The sequence below is a fragment of the Enhydra lutris genome, unplaced genomic scaffold, assembly GCF_002288905.1.
Source record: "Enhydra lutris kenyoni isolate GAN:26980312 unplaced genomic scaffold, ASM228890v2 scaffoldscaffold5, whole genome shotgun sequence".
NCBI classification, from domain to species: domain Eukaryota; kingdom Metazoa; phylum Chordata; class Mammalia; order Carnivora; family Mustelidae; genus Enhydra; species Enhydra lutris.
Window position 1 is genome coordinate 15,864,335 of NW_019154089.1, and position 25,921 is coordinate 15,890,255.

The window sequence follows — 25,921 nt, forward strand, 5'->3', positions numbered from 1 at the left end:
TTCTAAAATTAATTCTTTTAATTGAATTCTTATAGTTTTTTTTTTGTGAGAGGCATATTATATTCTACTAGTCTCACAGAAAAAATGTCCATTTTCTATTTCCTCCATTTCTAAGGTAGCAGAGCATATGGAGGGGTTTTTATTTTCAAAATAGATTGGCAGGTTTTATATACTTATTTTAAAAGGATAACAAGTTATTGTTTTTAAGATATTCAGCTTTTGTTATCACCTTTAAACAAAATCTCACAATAGAATCACTGTTAAAATCAAGCACAGCCTATCTATAACTATCTCAATCAAAAGAAGAATTTGACCAGAAATGAAGTATTCCCTTATGCCAAACTACATTTTGGTAGTGACAGCCTATAGTGATATAAAGTTCATCACTGTGGTTTACAAAAAAAATACGCATAACTATAATTTGGCATTTTAGGATCATGAACTCACCTATGAATTCTTTACTGCTCTTTGAAGAAAAAAGGGACAGAGTTCATTTAATACACTTAAGTTACTTTTGGGCGCCTGAGAGGCTCAGTCGCTTAATATACTTGAGTCACTCTGGCACTTAAGCTTACATCAAAACTGACTTTCTCATTTGATAAGCATAAAAATAGACTTAATAGATACTTAGTAATAATCCATACCATTTACTGAGTGTTTTCTATGAACTGTGTGGTATGCTCCATTTCACAAATACATCGTACCATTTAATCCTCACAACCACCACAAACTGTAGTGGCAGAATGGCAATTTAAAACCAGATCTATCTGACTCCAAAACCCATGGCCTTTCCACTCTGCCACACTTCCTTTTATAAATAAGTATTTCACAAAAGTTTTATGTTCCCAGACTAGGCCAATCAGATTTAATGTTTTCTGTCATCAGACTTAACTTTTCATTATCCTTACTGAATCAGCTTAAAGAAACTTAATTTAATTAAATTTGGTAGAAGAAATTAAAAAGGGAATACAGAATAAAAGCAGAACTTTACATAATGATTTAGCAAACTACGAGAAGAAACAGAAATAAACCTGAGATATGTCCTGGCTATATCTGATAAATCAAGGAAATGCTACTGTTAATTTTATTAGAATAATGTGTGCAACTCTTACATCTAACCTAAGTACTAGGTAGAGGCTTGCTTCTTAGAAGCAATACATAATAGATAGTTTATATCTGCTACTGCTTGTAAACTGTTTTCTCTGAAAGGCCCTTATGAAATAAAATAAACAAAATATCATGAAATAAAAAGAAATAGGCACTTATCATGAAAATGAGTTCTAATTATTTATTATCCCTAGTATCAAGTACATAAGAGGCTCTCCAAGAAAGAAAGAAAGAAAAAAAGAAAGAAAAGAAAAACAAAAGAAATGAAAAAAAGTTAGTTGCTGAAGACATCTAATACATTAATAAACAAACGTCCTTTACCTTTAACTATATTTTTCTGTACTTAGCTTTTAATTTCGAAATAATTGCAGGTTCAAAGCAAGTTGCAAAAAAACAGTACAGAGAGATCCTATATACCCCTTACCCCAGTGTCTTCAAGTGGTGACATCTTACATAACTATAGTACAAACCAGGAAACTGACACTGGTACAATCAATGCACAGACCATATTCAAATTTCTCCTTTAGCTACTTTTTAAGAGTGTACAGTTTTTTTGGTGCTAGAAAGGGCCTTACACTCTCCTCACTTTTCTGATGAAAAAACAAAAAGAAGGGTGAAAGAGGCTGAGATACTACTCAAAGTCAGAGTACTACGAAATGGCAAAAATAAAGCCTACTCTGAATGAGAGATCATCTTTCCTCAGAAACAGATTGTGTATTTGGATTAAAGTCACCCATCAGAATTCCATGAGGAATTCAGTAAGGATCTTCAAAATATTTTTATTTCAAAGTTATCTCAACAGCTGGATGCATACTTTTATCAATTTTTCATCTCTCCAAACTTCAAACAGCTCCCCTCATTAAAAATTTTACCATTGTTAGTCCGTTGAAAAACACTTAAAAGTTTCACTCCATTAGTAATGTAATAAACCAAACTCAAAGGAAAACCAAGCCAGGCTGGTCACCATTTAAAGTACAGGTTGTTTTGCTACCTTTGACCCCAGTGCAAAGCTATGTCTGGCACAAAGCAGGATCATAAACACCAAATGAATGAATGAACAAATGAATGAACAAATAAACAAGTGGGATGACCAAATACACCAAACATTCCAAATTTCTTTACAAAAACAAGCAAAGAAAAAAGAAATCTCCTTTCTAATTAAAAGATTTTTGTGCAGAAAAATATTTTATTCTGTGGGGTAGTTTTCACAAAATCAGAGCTGGAAAGGCCCTTAGAGAATACCTCCTCTGGTAATTCTCAATCCTGGTTACCCAAGCACATGAGACATTAAAAACGAACATGCCAAGCCCTACCCCACACCTGGAATATGGCCCATGCATCTATATATATATATTTTTAAAGATTTTATTTACTTATTTGACAGACAGAGATCACAAGTAGGCAGAGAGGCAGGCAGAGAGAGAGAGAGGGAAGCAGGCTCCCTACTGAGCAGAGAGCCTGATGCAGGGCTTGATCCTAGGACCCCGAGATCATGACCCGAGCCCAAGGCAGAAGCTTAACCCACTGAGCCACCAAGATGCCCCTCTATATTTTATTTTTAAAGCTCCCCATTGTAAGTCCCTTACTGCAACAGTGATTCTAAGTCCCTTATTATAAAGATCAGAAACTGAGGCCTTGGGGCCTGGGTGGCTCAGTAGGTTAAGCGGCTGCCTTCCACCCAGGTCGTGACCTCAGGGTCCTGGGATCTCAGCATGGAGTCTGCTTTTCCCTCTCTGTCTGCCCCTCCCTGCACTTGTGTTCACCTGTACTCTCTCTCTCACTCAAAATAAATAAGTAAAATCTTAAAAAAAAAAAAAGAGAGAGAGAGAGAGAGAGACAGAGGAAAGAAATTGAGGCCTAATCAAAATGAAAGGTCTTATTCAACATAACACAGCTAGTTAGTATTAGAATTGAGACCAGAATCCAAGTAGAAATAGCACTATTTTTTCTTAACATGATCCACAGAAAATATTTCAAGAACAGAACTTCATCTCAACTTTGAAACTACTGGCCAATTTTTTAAAAATGTGAAACTGGACCAAAACTCTATCAACATTTGAACTCATGAGTGTATAGTCACTGTCATGGGTGGAGAGACATAGAGGTTTGAGGCACTGAGCATTCTTTTTTGCCTCAGATATTGAAAAAATGAGGTATATGGTTCATGTCTTTCCTGTTAACTGCCCACCCTTAGCAATCAGTACTCTTGTAGTTCTCTTAATTGGTATTGTGATGGGCATACAGTGATGCCCACCAAATATGTCTGAGTTTTTAATGAGAGGTACATGTATAAAATTGATGGAACTGACTACATACAAAATATGAATCCATAATATTTGCCATACTGTTCGTGAGAGTATATAAATAATACAAAATCTTATCTACTTCACTAAAAATCAAATAGATTTTTAAAATTACCTTTAATGGAATCATTTTCAGCTCTCATAATGTCAATGAGTGAACTCTCCAGTGAGTGCATATCAAACGTTCTGGGGCGATCCTGTAAACACAAACAGCCACAAGTCACTTTTAAAATAGCTTTTAATTACAAAAGGAGATAATAAGCTGTATTTGATGGGACACAGATCAAAAGGTAGTAATTTTACTCCCTCTGTGTATGAGGTACATTACTACTGCATTTTATTTTTATTTTTTTTAAATTTTTTATTTTTTTATTTTATTACATTATATGTAATGTATTATTAGCCCCAGGGGTACAGGTCTGTGAATCGCCAGGTTTACACACTTCACAGCACTCACCATAGCACATACCTTCCCCAGTGTCCATAACCCCACCGCCCTCTCCCTACCCACCTCTCCCAGGGAACCCTCAGTTTATTTTATGAGATTAAGAGTCTCTAATGGTTTGTCTCCCTTCTGATCTAGTCTTGTTTCGTTTATTCTTGCATTTTATTTTTTAACACTTACAAAACATCAAAACCACAAAAGTAACCAGGTTTCAGCAAAGAGTGATCTGATTTCTAATAATTATTTCAATAAAAGCATTATTTTTACTAACAAAGCAGAAGCAACTAAAACCAATTTCCGTATAGTCAACAACATGAATGTAAAATAAAATTCATAACCTTTGTCTGCCACTTAAGATTGCAGTAACATGGCAAAACTTTCCAAACTTGTTACAGCAGTTATGAACTTTGCTGGCGTTCAGCAGATACTGCTACCAAACGGCAATATTCAGAAGAGTTATTCAAAATAGCTGTATTTTCTCATCAACCAAAGTGTGAAAATAGTTATCCAAGGTCTGTAAGACCACTAAGTGGCAAAGTAGTCTTGATTTTATGGCCATTAAAATTAAAGGGAAGACAGAGTGTCAACATGTTGATCTAAACCCTGGCTTAACAAAATGCATTTCAAGAGTGGGTGAGGAATCTTAAAATATACAACAACCCAACCGCTCTGGCATTCTTCCGGAGGAAAAGTACCAGAAATAACTAAAATTAAAGTGTGGCTTGATAAGTGAGAAGTAGATGAAAACATTTTAAAATTAAACTCTGAAAGGAAGCAGTAATACAGATTTCTGACCCACCTGAAGAATAAAACTGGTACACACATAGATACAACCGCAAGAATATGAAAGAAAAAGGGGCTTCCACAGGAACTGGACAAGCAGAATTCTATAACCTTCTTTTCAGCTTTCTTTTATTTTTTAACTCAAAGCCCCGGCTTTTTAAAAAAGTTCACCTGATTTTATCCCCCACCCCTTTTTTTAAACTTGGAATGATTCCCTCTTTCCTAGCTAATTTCTAGAGCCTTAAGGCTGATAGAGCATGCTCTCCACCAGAGAGCATTTTGTGATCAACCTGACATTTCTCTTCTGTCCTTCCATAACACTATTTGTCTTATCCCGTGAAACAGGGATCACGTCTCCCGACCCCACCCCACCGTGTAGATAATCAGTGTTCACTGAATGAATTGTTATAGGATACCAGTTTTTTTTTTTTTTACCTCTGCAACTTTAGGAGTCCAAAGATAGTTATATTTGGATATAATCCAATAATTAAAGGAGAGTATTACAGGATTTTTCCTGGGGCGGAGGTGGTATGGAGAAGATGAAGAGGGGGATGGGGAGCAGGTGCCTTAACACGCTATTCTGCTCTGAACTGGTATGACTCCCTCCAGAACATCTTTCCCATTTTTTTTTTTCTTGATTCTTTCCTCATCATCTTCATCTACTCAACATGGTCAAGAGAGAAGCAGGAGGACACATGGTCAGAATCAGAATTTTTAAAGGTTAGTGTTCACAAAGAGGAAAACACTGTTCTGTTTTTCTTATCCTTCTTCATCTTATGCACTGAATTAACTCAAAACTTGTATTGCATATTCTTTTGGAAGCAAAGTGGATTTGAGGCAAAATCTGAGAAAGAAGTTAATTTAAAATTCCACTATCTCATTCTACAGTTACTAGATTTGTCCTCTGTTCTGAAATCTATGAACCACACCCATAACCCGGCCAGCCACTGTCTCTACTATCTCCAGTACAAAACCTATCTTGGAGGCAATAATTCTTAGTATCTAGTAACTTGCTTATATCTTTAGCCAGTTTCCCAAGAGTAGGAAGTTATGTCTTACATCAAATGTTCTCAATGTATACAAATCCAAAGGGTGACAATATGCCAAGATATCAATTTCCTAAGCCCACAGGATTGACAGCTAGGGCAGGAACTCTCTAGCAGATGATTTCTGCTTCAGTATTATGTTTTCTAGGTGTGCCATGAGGTGACACAGGTTGAGAAGCCTTGTCCTACATTTTTGTAACACTGTGCCTCACACAGGACCTGACAGGTAGAAGGCACACGTGTTTGCTAAAGCAATGAATAAGTGAATTCCTTCAAGTAATTTTTAAATGTTTAAAACATTTCTTTCCTTCTGCTTCTTTAAGGTTTGTTTTTACATTTTCCCTTTCCTGCCGTAGAGTTGTAGGTTTTCTTCTGCCAAAATAACTATAATGGGTAGTGGGGTAGGGGGTACTCAGCTTTTTTTTTTTTTTTTTTTAATGCAACTAAAGCATTAAGCAACCTTGTGAATTTCCAGAACTTGCATTTTGCCAATCACTAAATAACAAGAACATTGAAGAGAAGCAGCTGATAAAGAATATTACACAGTATGTTTTGGTTTATGACAGCTGTGTCCATTAAATAAAGAAGTTACCTTTTTACTTGTACGTTTCTAAATGTGGTACTGGAATTTTAGCAAAGCAACTTCATTACCTCCTCCCCAACTACCACATACTGCCTGAAACAGAAGATTTTTGCTAAGATAACCCCTGACTTCTAATTGGTGGAATACATTAAAATTAAAATCCTTAATGAAATTTTTAAATATTCAAGTAATGCTTTATGGTATTAAAAACAAACCCTCTATCCTTTTTACACTTTGTCATGATTTAATACAAGAGTGACAAATAAACACCAATATACAAACTCTCATCAACTGGTATCGCCCCTCAGATGCAATGTGTTGGGAAGGATTTTCAGGCTCGGTATGGATTCAGAAGGGAACAGTGTCTGGACAGATTGCTAATGATTTAAGTGCAAGGTACAGGACCCAATGGCACAGTTACCACATTCTTGCCAACCCTTGCCTAATCTGTATTCTTACCCACAGTCCAATCTTATTATAATTATTATAAATGACTACATTTGTATAACATTTTACTTCTTATGATGCTTTCGCAATTCAAAGAGTTCAAAAGCCACATATTTTGTCAAGTAAACATTCTACTCTCAGAGAGGGTCTAAAGTTATCCTTCTCACTATCCTCTCACTGATCTTCTCCATCTACTTTTAACCCCTAATTAAAAACAAAAACAAAAATCTAAAATGTAAGTGTGCCACCAGGAAGTAGGTGGAGTAGATCCAAATAAATAAACCCAAGGAATAAGAACAGCAGCACAAACAATGTTGGTTTTCTACCCGATAAAGTATCAAATCAAGAGGACTTTGGTTTCCATATTTCATTCTTTGATTTTACCCTTTTGATTGCTAATTGGGCCAAATATCATAACCACTTATCTATTTTCTTGGATCCATTTCCCAGAAAGTAAACTAACTATAAAATAGAAACCTTGCTAAGTGACAACTCTTCTTGATTGACTGTGAGCTGATAACCAAAATATGAATATCAGCGTAAATCAGAAGAATGAACATTAGACACTAGGAAGCCCCAACTCCACCACTGATATGTCATGTGAGCTTGGGCCCTTTCATCTTCTAGACCTCTTTACTGATCTGAAAAAGGGAAGAGTTTTATTAGACCTCTAATTCCTTTTCCTAAGTCCAAAATATATTTGTATTCTAGCTTTCCGACATCCTTAGCATGTGCTCTTCCAAGATTTGGTTTAAATTATGGTGATGAGCATGGCAGGAAGCAAAGCGTAAAGGAGAATGGCTAATGAAAACTCATCACTTTGTGCCCTTTGTGCCCACAAACAGGTGAGGGCCAATAATGTTAATAAGAAAATGAACCCTTAGCGACTTAGGACAGTTGCTGCGTCTTCTTACGCTATACACAATGCAAAATAACAAGATTTTTAATTAAAAAAATTTACTTAAAACAATTGGTTGATGTGGGATGTCCTGATTTAAGATAATAGGGCAAAGAATCTATCATGAAACAAAAAACACAAGCAACCAAATTTGCTTCAACCCACCACCAGCCAGTTTCTCTTGGCAGCCTAAAGGGAGAAAAGGTAAAAAAACAGAACTACCTTTTATTGAGCATCTACTAAGAAATCTGACATTATTTTAGGTACTTTATTAATACTGTCTTAATACCTCTTTATAAGTTAGATGGCATTATTCCTGCTTTAATGATTAAAACTAAGACCAAGAAAAATTCTATAATTACTGCACAGACAGGTTACTGCATAGTTCAGCAGCTTAGTCAGGATTCAAGCCTAAGTCTCCCTCCAAAGCAGGCAATAATTCCTTGGGTAAGGTAATGGTCATGGGAGTCAAAGGACCACACTAATTAAGGCATACATTTGAATGAATAAGACATTCTGCTGTAAAGGTTCCGGGAGCAGGAACACGCTGGCAAGTGCCCAGCAAACAGGAGGCACTGAAGTATTTCTCAATAAATCAAAAGAAGAACAAAATGTATGTATAAGAATAATACAGGGGGGCGCCTGGGTGGCTCAGTCGTTAAAGTGCCTGCCTTCAGCTGGGGCCATGATCCCAGGGTTCTGGGATCGAGCCCCACATCAGGCTTCCTACTCAGCAGGAAGCCTACTTCTCCATCTCCCACTCCCCCTGCTTGTGTTCCCTCTCTCACTGTCTCTATCTCTCTGTCAAACAAATAAATAAAATCTTTAAAAAAAAAAAAAGAAGAATACAGGAATAATATCAGAGGTACTAAAAAGATAAGAAGGCTTATCTTCCTTCTTCCCATTGAGGTGACAAAGAGACGTGGTGCGCAAATTAGAAAGCTACCACAGATGCCTCTCTCAGTTATCTACTGCCAACCACAGAAGTAGAAGTGGTAGAAATAGTAATAATCCTCATAATAACAGCAGCTGACCCTTATCAAGATCTAATGCTTTCCATGTGGGATCTTATTAATTCTTCACAAAAATCCTACACAATTAGGTATGTTCAGCAGTTATTCCATTTCACAGATGAAGAAATGGAGGTTGAGAGTGATTAGACAATTCTATCATTGCAAAGTAAGTGGAGAGGCAGAATTTGAACCTAGGCCTTCTGACTCTACAACATGTGAGCTTATTAATCATGAATGAAAATAGAAGATCACCAATTATCTTCAAGGCTCAGCAAGGCAAACTTGATTACCATACTTAGGCATCATCTTATTTTGTAATCTTAATTGTTGTATTTAATATATTGACTTGTGTGTTAGTAACTGGTTGGCTTTGGTTTCTGTCATCTCTACAGGACAATTTCCAAAGGAAAAACCATACAAATCAATGTAAAAATCAAAGTTGGAGAAAAAATAATGTTCTTATAAAACAAATTAGTATTTCAAAAATCAGGACCCATCCTTTTAATTTACACCTGAGTGATCCTGACTGCCATGGCAAAATAGGAAGACTTACATCAGCAAATAACTGATGACATGACTTTGCATAACATTCCAGAAGTAGCCAAAATAAACACGTGAACCTATTGGTCTATTACCAACAGGAAGAACAACTACACTGCAATTATACCACAAACCAAAATCATCATTCGTGGCTTTTTTTTTTTTTTTAAACACTCAGATGGCTACCCTAAGCCAATGTTTCTCATATTTGGGAGCATATCAGAATCATCTGGAGATCTTATCAAATCACAGATTACCCATAAAGTGTCTCAATCATAGTTCTGGGTAGGGTCCAAGAATTCACACTTCTAATAAGTTTCTAAGTGATGCCAGGGACCACACTTTGAGAAGCACTGAGTTAAGCAATTATACTCAACAGGTTAATTTCCTTAGATATGTTGCATTGTGACTTGTAGCAGACTGGCCATGATACAGTCCAGTTTAAATATTCTACATCAACCATTTTAAGGTTTCTGCATGAAGAGGCAGCCTTTGCTCTCAGACCCCCAAAAAAAGACCCCCCAAAAAACCTTCTCCAAGCTCTGAGATGCCTAACTTGGAAAAAGATTACAATCAAGATCAATTTCAACAGATGAACCACCATGACCACTCTATTACTGGTCTTGTCTTTTTATATTTGAGTTAGTATGTTTTCACATCGCTAGACTGGGTCTAAAACACAAAAAGTACTTAACTGAATGTAACCACGTTATTAAGAACCAAAGCCAAAGGTCAGCTACTTCCTTTACTCACTCTCTCCCTATATAGACAGACACTACTATGATTGTCACTTCCCAGACAACTACGTATCTGTATCAGCCAACGAGGTTTCTCTTCTTGGCTTAAAGTTTCCCTAGTGAAGAAGGGAAAAGAAAATATTTTGGTTTGAAAGGAAAGTATATGCCAGTATGTCAGCTGCCAAAATAAACAGGAAGTTTGAAGCGCCAGTGAGCCCATAATTAATCAAAGGTACTATGGGAGTTTTAATCTGAGATTTGCCAAAATATAATTGTTCTTCTTGGATTAAACATTAAGCCCACAGGCATCAAAAATTGACTACATAGTCAACCTTCATGATTCCACTTCCAGATGACCCTTACATCCTGGTGCAGGCCCAAGTCCCTTTTCCCCCACCCCACTAGCATAATGCCATTCCATATGATGTTGACAGGTTCCCTTATAACTATCCCCCCGGCAGGCTGTAAGCACCACTCACATCATCTCTCCATAGCCACAGACTGTAGCATAGGTGTAGCATGCTGTAGTCTATCATCATCAACACCACCATTATTAAAGAGTGGCTAACATGTTCTTCCTGGTTCCATGTTGGGCATCTTATATGAATTATGTATGATTTACATACATTCATTCCTCACAACCAACACGTAAAGTGTATATAAGTATCATCCCCGTTTTAGGCAAATAATGCTATGAGAAGTTAACTAATAACTCTCAAAGTCATATAGTAAGTGGAGGAGCAGAAGCTCAGAAAAGTGGCTCATTTCATAAGCCTCATGAGGACCTAGAAATTTCAATGTATAAACAAACACCTGGCAGGTATGACATCCTTCACTATGTAGAGAACCTGAACGTTGAGAACGAGAATCAGAGGTTAAAGTCAAAGAGGTAATCATCTACACTAATCATCTTCAGTCAGTACTTTCTCATTATGATGGCTTAATAGTGAAGGCAGAATCTTACAGGCTACCAAATGCTCCCTATAAAAAACTATAACTAAAAAATTAATGTCTTTGGTTTTACTACCCTGATTGAAGCAACAGGTCCACTTGCTCCCATGTGAACTGATGAATCAGATCTCTTCAGAAAGCCTCTGAGGAAACTTTCTTTAATTCAACCTTTATTAAATAAACCATACTCATTTTGAGCATGAGAAATCCTTAAAATGGTAAACATTTCTTATCACCACTTAACTGAATTTAAAAAACAAACTGCCATTCCAGACTTGATCAGTCAGTTCCTGGATCAACAGACTGCTTCTTCTCTTGACTGTGTATGGATTCTCACCTTGCCTGGCAGAAAGAAATAATTAAAATCTATTCTATTCCAAAGGATACCTGGGTGGCTCAGTTGGTTAAGCATCCAACTCTTGATAACAGCTCAGGTTATGATCTCACAGTCATGAGATCAAGCCCCACATCAAGCTCTTACACCCAGTAGAATAAATGAATACAATCCTCTCCCTGTCCTCCCCAACATGGACTCTCATGCTCTCGCTCTAAAAAACAAAACAAAACAAAACAAAAAAACAAAACAAAACAACAATAAAAAAACTACTCTATTCCAAGACCTGAGTTTAAATTACCACTTACTAGACAAGTGATCTTGACACCACAGCATCTCTGAACCTTGGTTTCATCAACAAAATGAGGAGACCTTATAAAGCTGGTGAGGAGAAAGGAGATAAGGTATCTGACAGATTGCACAAATGTGCAGCAGTTAGCAGACCCATTCAATAAACATTCCTTCTGCCCCTTCTCTCTGGTGAAATGGGAAAAGAGCCTGAAATTAACATATTAAATTAGATATTGTTATATCTGAATAATTCAGCTGTTCTGTGCTATTTCCTATAGCCCATTTTCATAGGAAAATGAAATAGAAAAAATATTAATAAGCTACTCAGGGCCAAGAAGTCACTAGTTTCAGGAAAATACTTAAATATTACTAACACTCAACCCTAAGGAATGAAGTCATTTAGACCCTTCTGACCCTTCCTCCATCTTTGGCTGCTTACTGGCTTTTAGAGTTCCTCTGCTCCATGCCTGCTGTGTCAGGGTCCAGAATCAGCAAAGAAAATGGTCATCCAAAAGCACAATCTTTATTTCTAAACTAAGGCTTGTGTCCTGTAATCAATGAAATCTCTCTTGAGAGCCCGAGAGCAAAGTCAAAAAGTAGCCTATAGGCAGTATCAGCCTTTCTGGGCTCTCACAATTCCCACCCCCATATCCTTAGCTCTCCAGAGTTTCCCTGAGTAGAAGGCACTTCTAAACACTCAGGTACAAAGAGGTCACCAGACTATACACGTCACAAGGAGAAGGAGCATGCTCGCCTTGGTCATGTGTTGCCAGCATATGGTCCACTGAAAGTATCAAACATTTGTAGATTGAAAGAGAGCAAGAGGTGAAAAAGTTTGATGCAGTGCAAAGGCCAGCAAAAGGCCCCAAACCTCGAAATTCCTCTTTAAAAATAAAAGCAGACAAACAAACAAAAACACAACCAAAGAGCTCCCAGTCCTGTCTTAATCACTCTCCTTTCAGAGAACCTTCCCACAAGTCCATGGGAGTCCAAACCTGGGCTAAAAAGGTAAGAATAAGCTGGAGAAAAGAAAACTGGAGAATCTCCTCCCAAATTTTCAGCCACCAATTGATGTTTTGTCGCTTTTGATGGATCTCTCACCCCTCCCTTATTTTTTTTTTATGGCCATGTGACCACCAGCATACTTCTCTGCCCAGAAGGGAGGAGATGAGGCCAGCAGCGATTTCCTTAGAGATTAGTACCAGCTTGAGTGGGGAAACAAGCTGAGCAAGTGCAACAGAAGTGTGGGCCTTGCTTCAGTTTCTCACTATATTTTCTTAAAAACCACTAGGAAATTTCTCTGTAGTTATTTTTACGGGGGGTGGGGGGGGTGGGGAAGACTCCTAATCTTTTAGAGACACATACTAAAGCACTTACATTGGAATGATACAATATCTGGGAACTGCTTGAAAATAACATGCAAGGGGAGAAGGTTAGGAAGAAGATAGAGGAGTTTGTCCAGGAGTTGGTCATTACTGAAGCCAGATGACATGCACATGGGGGGCTGTTATACTATTTTGTCTATTACTGAATATGCTTAAATTTTTCCCTAATAAAAAAGTAAAAGACATGAAGTTAAACACTTTACCAAAATAGAGACAGGGAATATAAAGAAAAAAGAAAAAAAACAAACAAACAAAAAATGGTTGGTCACTAAATTTTTTAGAAGTGTTCAAGAAAATAAGGACATCATCTAGCTTGATTCCCACTATTATTTACGTACAGTGAATTTATTTTAAGGAATCATAGTTTGGTTTATGAAATTCTTCTTTAAAATTAAGCTCAAATTAACACACACAAATTATACCATATTTCACATTTCGTATCTTAAGAATATGTGCTATTTTCAAGATTTTTAATTAATATTTCTATTTGACAACCAGTCAAAACAAAGGAGAAAATGAAGGATCAGGAAGGCTGCTTGCCCCAGGTCTTATAGTTAGTAAGTGGAGGACCCATATTTGGAACCCAGATCTGACTTCCATACTACAATTAGGAGATTTTTCTGAATAGCAACATTCTTATGCTGACTTATTTTTTTTTAAGGTTCTTACAGATTAAGATGACAACTACTTCACTGACTAGCATTAGATGCATTCCTCAAAAACACCTGGAAGGACTACTATTAAAAGTATGTTATATAATATTTAAATATAAATATGGCTTTAGAATGTATAATCCTGGAGGATTAACTATCATTTAGTTTAGATGTATAAAAAAATAATGATTATGATATTTCTGGTAAATACTCAGCAAACAAAAATTGCCCAACCTAAATACTCTACAATATGAAAAGTACTTGTACAGCTTAAGACTTTGAACTTTAATAATTCAGTTTGCAAACATGAGAGAGGACCTGTGAGTGGCTGATGGAATGTCTTCCTTGACATGTAATGAGACCCGAACTCCACTCCCATAGGTTAAAGTTTGCCTTTTGTTACCATTTTGCCACAAAACTTAAATAAGCGCATGCTGCATATAAGTGTACAAGTAATACATTTATAAATGTGACCATTAATAAAATATTTGAAAATACCACATTGTTTTTGTTGTACCTAAAGTGGGACCTGTTAATTTGCCTTAAAGTTTATAACAGCTCCTGGATTAAAATGACACAAAACTCTCAGTTGCTAATTTGTTTATAATGAGAAAAAAGTATGTTTAGTATCATTCAGGGATTAGCACAGGTCAGAAATACATTATAAATCAAACCAAAACAACTTTTATGAGATATCTAGCCTTGTCCCTAGTCCATAACATAGGAGGTGTTTAATAAATAATGTACTAAATAAGTTAATTAAAATATAAAAAACAAAACTGAAATCCAGGATAAAAGATAAATTATACTCAATTCAAATATATGGTACCCTTTCCTATCTTTTATCCAAAAAAAAAGATCACAAATTCTCCTTTGAAATAGTCTCCTTTAACGTAAGGAGAATGCAAAAACAATCAAATGTTCTAAATCAAATGTTCTAAATTTCTTAAAATAACCATAGGCAAAATCTTTCAAAATACTGAATGATGTGGTCTGCCAATACTAATGAAAGTTTAGATATATACAATTATAAAACTTCTCAAGAAAACTGATAATTTGGCTAAATGTTTTATCTGTCCTAAGCTGCATCTAGTTTATTCAAAAGGAGTACTCTAAGAAGTAAAGCATGTATAATAAGATAAGCAATACAAAGGACTGTTCAAAAATAGATACTCTATTTGTAATTAATTTCATTATTTTACAAATTTTAGAGAGCCATATTTTAAATTAAAAAAAAAATTAAGCTACCTACTATGGTCACTTAAGGTACTCACAAAAACCCTTCACTACTGGGTATTAAAATCCTGATGAGGTTTTCTTCCTGAATTTAAGCAATTTGTTCAAGGTCACACAGCTAATTAGAGTGCAGAGTCAAACTCAGTCTACTTGGATCCAGAGGTTATGCTTCACTCTACTACATGTTTGGCCTCATAAAATAGCCTATCTCAGTAATTATTCAAGTCTCACCTTCAGAAACTGATTAAAAATAACACTTTTATTATTCTACCTACTAAGAATTTTCTGAAAACCTGAAAGTAGAACTCCTTTTGTTTCAATAATATAAAATGTGATGAGAAACTATACTAAATTTGAAGTAAAAAAATTACATATTGCCATAGATTTATCATGGTAAAAATACACTTTAATTTCTGCAAGAGGAATTTTCTTTGTACAATTAAATATAAAATGAGTTTGTCAGTAAATATTAAAACAGGGGTGCCTGGGTGGCTCAGTGGGTTAAAGCCTCTGCCTTCAGCTCAGGTCATTATCCCAGGGTCCTGGAATGGAGCCCCACATCAAGATCTCTGCTCAGTGGGGAGTCTGCTTCCTCCTCTCTCTCTGCCTGCCTGCCTCTCTTCCTACTTGTGATCTCTGTCTGTCAAATAAATAAATAAAATATTTTTTTTTTTAAAAAGAAAATATTAAAACAAATACTCATGTTATGGGCGCCCTGCCTTAAAGAGAAATGCATTATATACATTATCTTATTTGTGATGGGACCAAAAACTGAGATACAATGTACTGCTGAAAAAATGTGATAATGGATCTTCAAGCTAATTTTCCTTATAGCAAGATAAAGTCATAAAAAAATAAATATAGGCTGTAAAATTTAAACTAGGCATACATTAACTTTAAGATTACTTTTCCACTTCTTTCTCATGAATACAAGGATTATTCTCAAAAGCGTAAACCCATGAACTAAGAGCATCTTTCTAGTTGCAACTAGCAACAACCACGCTCACTAAGCTTGCTATAAATAGGTTTTTCCTGAAAGATGTGGAACAATGTGTTGCTCATATTCCATGGCTTCTGTGAAGACAAAAAAAAGTAATCAAAAAACTCCACCCTGCCCAAGTTTTGATTCCATCAGAAAAGCAATTAAACCTAGTTCAAAGGCTTTCTACAAAAAGGCATAAAATTGTATCTGGTATGCTTTCCCAAAGTTTTTCCAATATCTCCGTTCTGCTGGAGCCAAAACCATCCAACCCATACTTTATCGTAAAGAAATTAATCTCCGTTCTTCTAATATAAATAAATACAAAGTCAAAGAAAACGTTTCCCATACAAAGATCCCTCCTGGGACTATTATTAAAAAACAAAAAGTGTAACAAGGTTCAGTTAAGACAATTGTAATAATTCACCATGACTTTCAGAACTGAAGCAATGCAGTAACTGTTTTCAAATACAAGATGCCATATATAATTTGAAGGATCAATAAACTGACAACATAAGCAGAGTTATTAAAGTGACATGAATTATTTGCCTGGTTAAGGCAACTCAACAAATCCACCGTAACTGTGTCTAAAGTAAGAGCAAATGGGCTCTAAATCCTAAAATGTCTCCCTATTAAGTTTTAGGATGGTCTTTGTGAAAGATTCTGTCCACTCTCTTCCTTTTTATTTTTCATTTTTTATTTTTTTGCCTACTTCCTGGTTTTTACCTAATGGAGGTGTGAGCATAACTGAGCTGAAGATAAGAGACTATCAGAATATATGCTACACATTTCTCCTTTACTTTCCTGTAAGGACAGAAGATCTAGGCACCCCTCCAAAGAGGTGCTGTAGTCAAATAAAATTACTGGCAAGTGCTCCAATGTATTATTTGGTTTGGACATTAGAATTCCAGGATGTGTTTGGCAGGACATGGAGGATTTTTGTCTCCTTAATATAAGGGTCAAATCATGCCTTTAGTCACATGAATATCGACCTTGTTTCTTCATTTTGAAATTGGGACAATAAAATCGAACTTCATAGGATATAAGATAACATGTGAAAGTACCTAGTTCAGTGCCTGGTATATACTAAAAATACACAAAAAAATTTTTTTGACTTGAATATTATCTAAGTTTAGCATTTTAAAGTTGATAGGCATATTCTATTATTTTCTATTCTTTTCCATTTTCAAGTCTATAATCATCTTTTGATTATCATGCATCAATCATTCAAACCATAAAATTTTTCCTCTCATCTTGTTTCTGGGAGGTGTTCCCTCCTCCCCCCCTACACACCTGTACTATGTTTATGTGAAGAGGCACTGTAGTAATTGGTTGAAAGCCAAGACTTGTATATGAATAGTAATAGTAACTTTTACCTCATAGGACTGTTGGATAAATTAAATGAATTAATAAATATAAAACATTTAGAAACTGTAAACATGTTAGTTATTAGTCAATGTATATTCATTTAGTTGTATCTGAAGACAGGATTTGAGGCATGTCATTTGAGTTCATATAATGAAAGCTTTAAGCAAGCAAAAAAAAAAATAGAAAAATACCTTTTTTTAAATATAAAAAATATTTCCAAAATACATTGCCTTGCCATATCAATTATTTAGAGGACTAGTCATATATTTGAAATCTGTTTTTGCTCCACAAGCATAGATAAAAGAGACTGTTAAGACTGGACAACAAAACAAACTAAAAATGTTATCATTAATTTTAATTCACTATATGTACCCAAATCTGCATCAAACAAATGTAAAAACCATTCTGATTAATTTTAAAATAAAACAAACATTGTCCAATATTAGTTACATATCAGGTAAATTCTTTCCTTTCAATAATACTAAGATTATAATGTAATCATGTAAGCTGTATTCTGTCATTTCTGTGATATATTTCCAGAGCTCTCTATAACACCTAAGGAATTCTTAACAATAGCCATTAAAACTGAATTGCTAATATCTGTAAAATTTCTTTCCTAAAATTAATAGTGCTTAGGGTAATACATTTAAATAAGATGGCAGCGGTTCAGAAAGAGTATGGTTGTGATTGCAGCAATTTCAATTCTACAACAGCTCACATCAGGACCATAAGGAACTTAGACATCACCTCTGTCACACCCCACCCCCCACAGTTTATGGAGAAACTGAGGTCCCCAAATGCTATACTGATAGGGCCAAGAGCACACCTAGGTCTCCAGGCTCCCAGTCAAATAAATATCCCTTCAAGTTTTTCGTATCAAATCTAACCAAGTAATTCATACCAATCCAAAATTGTATTTTTTCTTTTTGCCAAAAACCAATTCAAAATAGAACTGTTAAAACGCACATACACACGCACACACAGAGAACTACATTCATTTAAGTAAGCATACAGTACTCAGTTTACTAACTTCTTGTGTTTTTTTTTTTTCAAAACCCAAAACACTACTGTGACTTTCAAATCACCCCCACATTTGTTCCTGGCCCCCTGAACCCTCCTCCCGTTCCTAAAAATGGTAGGGAGTGATGAGCAGAAATCAACCATTTACTTTCTCATCCCACCATATTTCAGCCAGGTATATGGACTCATCCTTTTCCATCCTCAGCATGATAGACAATAATTCTAAGGGAAGAGTTTAGTTTCTAACACTATGTTTTAGTGTCAAGCTTAGTTAATTTTATTATTCCATAAACCAGCTTAATCTCCAACTGATCCAAAAGATTAGTCCCCCAAAATATTGATAATATGCACGTATATAGTTTATTCATTTCCTGAAATCTTTATTTTTCCCAAAGCAAACTTTCATCAAAAGTTGGTAAACTGACAACAGAAAATAAACCATGAGGTCATATATGCTCAGTCCTATAAATTCATTCTGTCAGTGTACTCTAACAAAATAAAAAAAGTGTATTCAATTCTAAACCAATCTTAATCCAGTTAAAATGTACAGAATGCCACCTCAGATTTAAAAATTGGCAACATATGACTAATTCAAAAAAGTCACCTTTGCACTAAATTTTCTTTAAATTTGTGTTCAAAGAATATTAAAAGCAACTTTTTAAAAAATAGACTTCATGAAATCACCAATGTCTAAAAGCCTTTTACCTAGCCACTAACGCAAGATAATTGCTCTTCAGTTTGAGTAAAGACCCTTTTTAAAACAAAAAGCCAAGAGCTTTTTAATACTCAGGCAAAAAATTATTTTTAAATATCTAAAACTAAACTTAATCAAATATTTTATGATACATCCTAACTATTCCACCTGAAACCTTGAGGGAAGGGACATTTAATTCCTTGGAATGACATAGGATTCTCTTTTAGCAAACTTGCCCTCCCACTAAGCAAATTATTAATCAAAACAGATAGTTCTACCTTGTGCTGACATCATATCTGGGGACATTGCAACTGTTTTGTAATGTGTCTTAGCCCTTGCAGAATCATCTCTAAAATAACCCTCTACCTGTGGTACATGTGTATTTGTATACACATGTACACACATGTATACGTGCATACAGATAGATATTTTAATCCTTGTTTTTTCAACCTAGGGTTTGTACTCTTACTAGCTGTGCACTTTTCGGGAAATTATAGCTTTCTGATGCTCAATTTTCTCATCCACAGAATGGGGATAATAACAGAACTTACCTTGAAGGGTCGCTGTGAGGACTGATTCAATGTTAGCTTATTATCCCATATAAATTTCCCAAACACATATAAACAATCATACCCTCAAATATACAAACTCAGTGGGGCATCTGATGTTCAATTAACTATGAAATTCTCTTTATCTCATTTCTATCAACTAGAATGGCTGCTCATTAATTCAAAAACATCAAACCATGTGACTTGCAGAATAAGGAAACACTGGTGGCAAGAAAGACAAGTGATCTTTGCCTGGATCTATTTTTAGGAATGGCTTATCTACACCCCTAGTGTTAACACTGGAAAATAAACAAATGGATGAAAAGCATCATAAAAGAGTCACTCTGAGATCAACAGTTCCATAGTATTTAAAAATAAAAGGGGATGAAGAAAACATTTAGATCATTTCTGTACCAGTCCTTTCTGACACAGGGCAGGCCGGAATTTGCAAAGAGGTTTAAGTGGAATTGCTGAATTGATGAATTCAGACTGCAAGGTTCAGAGAGGTTCCAGGTTTAAAGTGCAACCAGTGAGAAAACTATAATTCAATAGTTGGTTTTCAGTGAATCACTAGCCTACAGTGGAGGGAAAAAAATGAATTTTTTTGTTATACAGTTACTTCATCTGGGCATAAAATGATCATCAGTTTCCACAATGAAGTATACTTTATCTATATATTATTTATTCTCACCTAAAAAAGTAGGGAAAAACCAACCCTGATGATCCTGTCCAGCTAGAAAGCTAGTATAGTTAATAATTACAACATCTCTAGCTACCTGGTATTCATAATTATGCCAATTCACACTATTATCTGTGGGGAAGATTACAATTAGAAATTTATCAAAGAAACAGCTGAATATTTTATTCCAAATCATACTCCTGTCCTGCCAAAATAACGTCTGGTAATTAATTCATTTTCTAAGAAGACTTCTGCTATGTACATGGACCATTCAAACTCTCTTAGTTAAATAGATATTACACCATGCGACTTCCTTGTTCATCTTAATCTATTAATGGAACATAATCTTACCGGAAAAGGAAAAATGTTGTCAGCCCTGTTCAAGCTATCTTCCATCCAGGATTTAGGAGCAAAGGCAGAGCTGGGGCGAGCGTACTTCTGCAGCTGAATATGATTGCTTGCAAAATTTTTCTTCAGAGGCGAGATGGAATTCAGGGGCGTTATTCCTCCATTCAGCCCTCTGCGGTGATCTCGGCCTTGGGAACCTCCCCAGCCCCCATATCCACCACCTCCCGGGCTCCACGAAGAAGATGGTGTAGGAGAGGGACTCTGGTAGCTGCTCCATGGAGAGGGGGGTTTGTTAAGATTATTTGCCAAATGAGGCAGCTGGTTAAAAGCAGCATTTCTATGTGTGAAAGGTGGGGGATGGGGACTGGCAGGAGACCTCCTCTGCTGCTGATGCTGGCTGTGATGATGCTGGAAATGAGGGTGATGAGGGTGGTGCTGTGAGAGAGGCCCGATCTGCGGGGAGAAGCTGCCTCCAAAGCCAGGGCTGACATGATGGGGAAAATTTTGAAACAACAGAGCACCGTTATTAGCCGAAGCAGCCGGGACCCCTCCCTGGTGAAAGAAACTTGCATCTTCATTGATGATTGTAGAGGAAGAAGGTGCTATCGCTGCTGACCAGTTACTGAAACCAGTAAGAGACGAAGCACTAGACGTCAAGGGTTGGGTCGAAGTACCTAGCCCCGTGGCTTCTTGATAATCAAACCCTGTCAACACTGGTGACTCGATTCTTATTTTCTCCTTGCCATTGCCATTTTCTGAAGAGTTGTCCCCTTGATTTTCTTCTGATTTTGCCTTCTCAGGTTCAGGCAGTATTCCAGCTTCCTGACCTGGACTGGGTGAGAGCTGCTGCTTTTCTAAAGGGTCTTGCTGTTCCTGTTGCTGACTTTTTGCTTTCTCTGACCCCAAGATCTCATCCTGAATGTTATGGGTAGCGGGAGCAGGAAAGAGCCAAGCTGACCCGGCACTGCTGCCATTGGCAGCTGTGTTATTATTTATAAAAGCTGCAGGGCTGGGGGTGGCATTTTGGTGATGGTGTGGAGGCTGCAGATGTGGATGGAATCTGACTGGAAAAGCAGATTTATTCCCAGTATTGCTTTGCACTAGCACTCCAAACCCGTAATCCCCCATTTATTATTTTTAGGATCAGATTCTTACGATAAAAAATGACAACCTAATGTCTCACGTCTTTGTAGCCTCTACCCAAAATTTAAGTTGTTTGTTTGAAATGTCTTATTTATAGCTAGCTCAAAGATCGCAGCTTATCACTTGAAATAGTTCTGATTTGGAATTCTGGTCTCTGAAAGAAAAAAAAAAAACCTAAAAAAAAAATCTCTTAAAACATTGACATGAATCCAACTGGGCTTATTTCTAGGAGGGAATAAAAACGAAGAGGGTAAAAATCAAGTCTTTGGTTAGTAAAATAGGCGCTTTCTTTTTCCAAAGGAAAATGTACATGAATGACAAAAACACAGCTTCTCAAGCATCTATGGATGTAGAAGAATAAGCATTGCGCGGAGTAAAAATATATATATATATAATTTAACAATCACATATGGTCTTCCTCAGCAGTTTAGATTCACTCACATAAAAATTAGAATAGGGCTAAGAGGAGAATACGTTCTTTTCTTGGCAGCTTGGTTAAAAAAAAATCAGGAATAATTTAAGAACATTATATATTATATATTTATATATATAGATTATATTAGGTTATCTGGGGTGGGAGGTGAATTCCTGGTTGCGGGAGAGGAAATCAGCATTGACTAATGGAAAGATGATTGCAGGGAGGTTTCTGCTGTTCCTGGTCCTGTTTCTGCTCTTTCACGGGGTGCAGTTTTGGCCTCTGGGGCTGTTCCTGAGGCTTTGGGTGCAGATCTTGCTGAGGTCGCTGTTCCTGGGCTCCCCCCGGCCTCCTCTCCCCCATGAAATGGGTTGAAAACACCCGTTTCTCCCTCTTGAGGGGATCGCGATCAGGAAGGATTAGCGAGACTCGAGGAGGGTGAGCTGGCGGCCCGGGGGTGCGGGGACCAACGGGGCGACCTGGAAGGTCCTGCGGTTTCGGCCTCTTCCCCTCTCTGCGGCTCCGGGGTTTTTTTCCCTCATGGGACCCAGGGGCGGTTTGTTCAGTTCTCTCAGTTCGATTCTCCGCAGGGGGGAAAAAAAGAGGAAAAAAAGGGAAAACCCACTAGTGTAGTTATTCTAAAAGAGAAGGGCCTCCCCCCTTTGTGCTCTCTCTCTTTTTTCCCCCAGATTTTAGAAAAATCTATAATTTAGAAGGCTTTTGTTTCTCCTCACGGTTGCTGGGCCGTCGTCGTCGCCGCCGCCGCCGCCGCCGTCGCTTTACCCCGGTCCCGCAGTCCCCGCTGTCGTTGTTGCGGACTCCGCCTGGCTCTGCTGTTTCTCTCCTTCTTCCTCCTCTTCCTCCTCTGCTGTCGCCGATGCCGCCGCCGCCGCCGCCGCCACCGCCTCCCGGTGCCCGGGTCCCGCAGCCGCGGCTGAGTCCTTCTCCTCAGGACCGAGCCGAGTGAAATGACAACCAGCTGGAAAGACCGAGAGACACTTCCGGTTCGAAGAGGGAGGGGTGGGGTACCGAGGGCACTCCGCCCACCTGTCGAAGTACCAATCAGCTGTTAGAATTTAGACGAGGCCACGCCCCCGGCTCAGGTCCCCTCCTAGGAAGGTCGAAAACATACCTCGAGAGACGCCTCTTCCGTCTGCGCCTCGCCCAGTGAGGCCTGGCGCCTGGAACCCGCTCCCCCACCCAGAGAGAGCGCAGCAGGTTGCCATCTTTAGTGTGGGCAAAGGTCTCCTTCGCTGTTTCTCTCCCCTCACCACGCTTTGCAGGAGTTGCATATAGGGATGCACGGAAGAGAACGGATCCCTCGAGCACTAAAAAAAAAAAAAAAGAGTCAGAGTCTTGGGGATCCGAGGGACGACGCGGATGACCGGGAGGTCTGCCCACAGTAAAGGTGGGTCCCCAGGCGTCACGTGCTTTGGCCCGAGCTCCGCCCCAGAGGGATCTGGAAGGGGAGGCGGGTCTCCCCCGGCCGCTGGGCCGTGCCTAGAACTGCGTACGTCCTTATCCTGCCTGTAGCCTTCACGCGGGACTCTCCCTTCACCTTCCACTCCCCCACCCCCCCCCCCCCCCCTCGCTTAGTTACCCGTCTGGTGCAGTCTCTCAGGCACAAAGATACAGCTGCTGTAAGCGTACGTAGTTGAGCCCTCTTCTCCATCCTATTCTAGTCTGCCGAACAGGCTGTACCAGAGGGACATTTCCAACACGAAAATCGTGGTCCTCACCTGTTCAGATCTCTTTCCATGAAAAAGGCCAAACTCCTTAGTCTGGTATTTAAGGCGTTTCCGCTCTGTGGACAGTGCACCTTAACGCCTCATCTCCGAGCAAGTGCCCCACACCAACCTGCTCCAAACATACCAAGCTGCTATCGGTGCCTTTTAACATGTCCTTTCCTTCTTCTCCACTTGGTAGACTCCTGTTTCATTTTAGCAATCCGTTCGAAAGCTACCAGCTCTGCCTTCTGAATTCTCTCCTGCGAGCATACATGGCTCGTAAGTCCTGTGTATGTCTCTCATGCTCGTTTATCACACTGTCGTAATGGCCGCTTATGTCTGCCAGACCTGGGCTCCACTGTGGGCTCGTTGAAGAGAGGATCTTGTGGATTGAAAGCATTGCTGAATGAATGCTGGAAAAAAACGAGTCAATAAACCATCTACGGTGAATGACAGTCCCTTTTCCAAGTCTGAATTATTTCATTACTTCTGCTGTTTGATTTGGAGTTCACATCTCTCAAATTTTCATCGTTTAGGGTTTTCATTAGCTGCTCTTGTTAATCTCTGTGCATTCCCACTTACCATGACCATCAAGGACTAGGGTAATGCCTTGCTCTCAGCACATGCTCTAAAGACTTTGAATAAGTGTTTTCCTTTAATAGGAAATGAGAAATGAAAAATGAAGAGAAGGAATCACAGTAGAGCCAGAAAAGTAGAAAAACAAAGAAAGATCAAAGACTTTTTTTTTTTAAAGATTTTATTTATTTATTTGACAGACAGAGATCACAAGTAGGCAGAGAGGCAGGCAGAGAGAGAGAGGAAGGGAAGCAGGCTCCCTGCTGAGCAGAGAGCCCGATGCGGGACTCGATCCCAGGACCCTGAGATCATGACCTGAGCCGAAGGCAGCGGCTTAACCCACTGAGCCACCCACGCGCCCGAAAGATCAAAGACTTTTAAAAAGAATCTTATGAACAAAGGTGGCTTCCATTTCATTTCTATGGCCCTCCACGAATGGCCCTAGTTTCTGCTGCCTCAGTTTCTCAATCTGCCAACACTTCCATGTAGAGTACGTGTTTAGAGCCTTAAGAAGTGATTTTTACTGTCCTTCCTTATATCATCACCATGAGTCTTCCTTCTACAACTCTACTCCGAGTTCTTCGAGCATAGGGACTGGGTCTTACTCTGCTGTTTATTCCCCACAACTGGACCTACCTCGAGACTTGCTGGTTCAGTTAGGTATCATTTCCTCCAGAATGATTTCCCTCACCACCCCTCTCTCTAAAATCTTGCAGATTCCTCTCTTTAAATTACTGCTAATTGTCAGTGGGCTGGTTTCCAAAGGACAGAGGTTTTTATCTGACTTAACTTTGTATCCCTAGTGGCCGGCATAGTGTCTGACACAAAGCAGACTCAGAAAATCATTGAGTGAATGAATGAATGAAAGCTCAATACCCAGTAGATGGGTGAGTCTTTTGCTGCTACCAGTTCTCAGTGGCTAAAATGGCAGCCAGGACTTGAAAGAAAAAGGACTATCTTTGGAACCCAACATTGTAATTTGAATCCTACCTCTGCTACTTCCTAGTTGTACTGCCCTGGGCTTTACCTCAACCAGGCCCTAGTTCCTCATTGGAAAAATGTGAATGATATTTCCTCTCTCACCAAGTTGCTGAATGACATGAGCTATATGTGAAGTGCTGGGCCGAGGTTTTAAAAAAAAATTAGTTCCTTATTAACACATAAAGTATAGAGAACTTTTACTTCACAAGTGTCTTTTGTCTAGAAGCAGCTGTGTGCATGACTGAATCCATGAAACTTGTGTTGGTTTGTAGACAAGGAGGCACACCCGAGCCACAGTCAGCATGCTACTAGGTCAGCCTGATCTTTTAAGAAATCAAATGGGGGCGGTAGGTTTGGGCTGGACTGAAACTAAGATGATCACCATAGACGTCAGGCTCCTGGTTAGGAGCATAGGAGAGGGAAGGGGGAAACAATTCTCTTGGGTCAATTGTCTGCTCAGAAACCCAGGATACCCAGCTCAGGGCTGCCCTCCTTAAAAATATTCTGGCCTCAGAAACCGGTGGAGGTAACCATGACAACAATTCAGCAGCTCCATTTAGGATCTCCAAAGGGATCTACAGTCGCAGATAAGTGCTGGCTGGAACACTCTGCTGGCAAAAGAGAGCTCCTCCATGAAGCATGTTCACTAAGACCTTTAAGAGAAAACAAGCTCTGTCCAAACATTAAGTTG

At 38.2% G+C, this 25,921-nt stretch overlaps 1 protein-coding gene across 4 annotated transcripts in view; it reads right to left on the bottom strand.

The window, feature by feature from the left end:
* The window catches only part of LOC111141191 (cytoplasmic polyadenylation element binding protein 4), a 58,563-nt gene extending 36,551 nt beyond the window's left edge, over positions 1–22,012 (bottom strand). For all 4 annotated transcript variants that reach the window (XM_022493582.1, XM_022493583.1, XM_022493580.1 and 1 more), the window contains exons 1-2: positions 20,392–22,012; positions 3,526–3,607 (exon numbers count right to left, since the gene is read on the bottom strand). In XM_022493582.1, the coding sequence (XP_022349290.1) occupies positions 3,526–3,607; positions 20,392–21,516 (1,207 nt within the window). In that variant the 5' untranslated portion in view covers positions 21,517–22,012. The remainder of the gene's footprint in view (positions 1–3,525; positions 3,608–20,391) is intronic.
* Between the last annotated feature and the right edge of the window lie 3,909 nt (positions 22,013–25,921).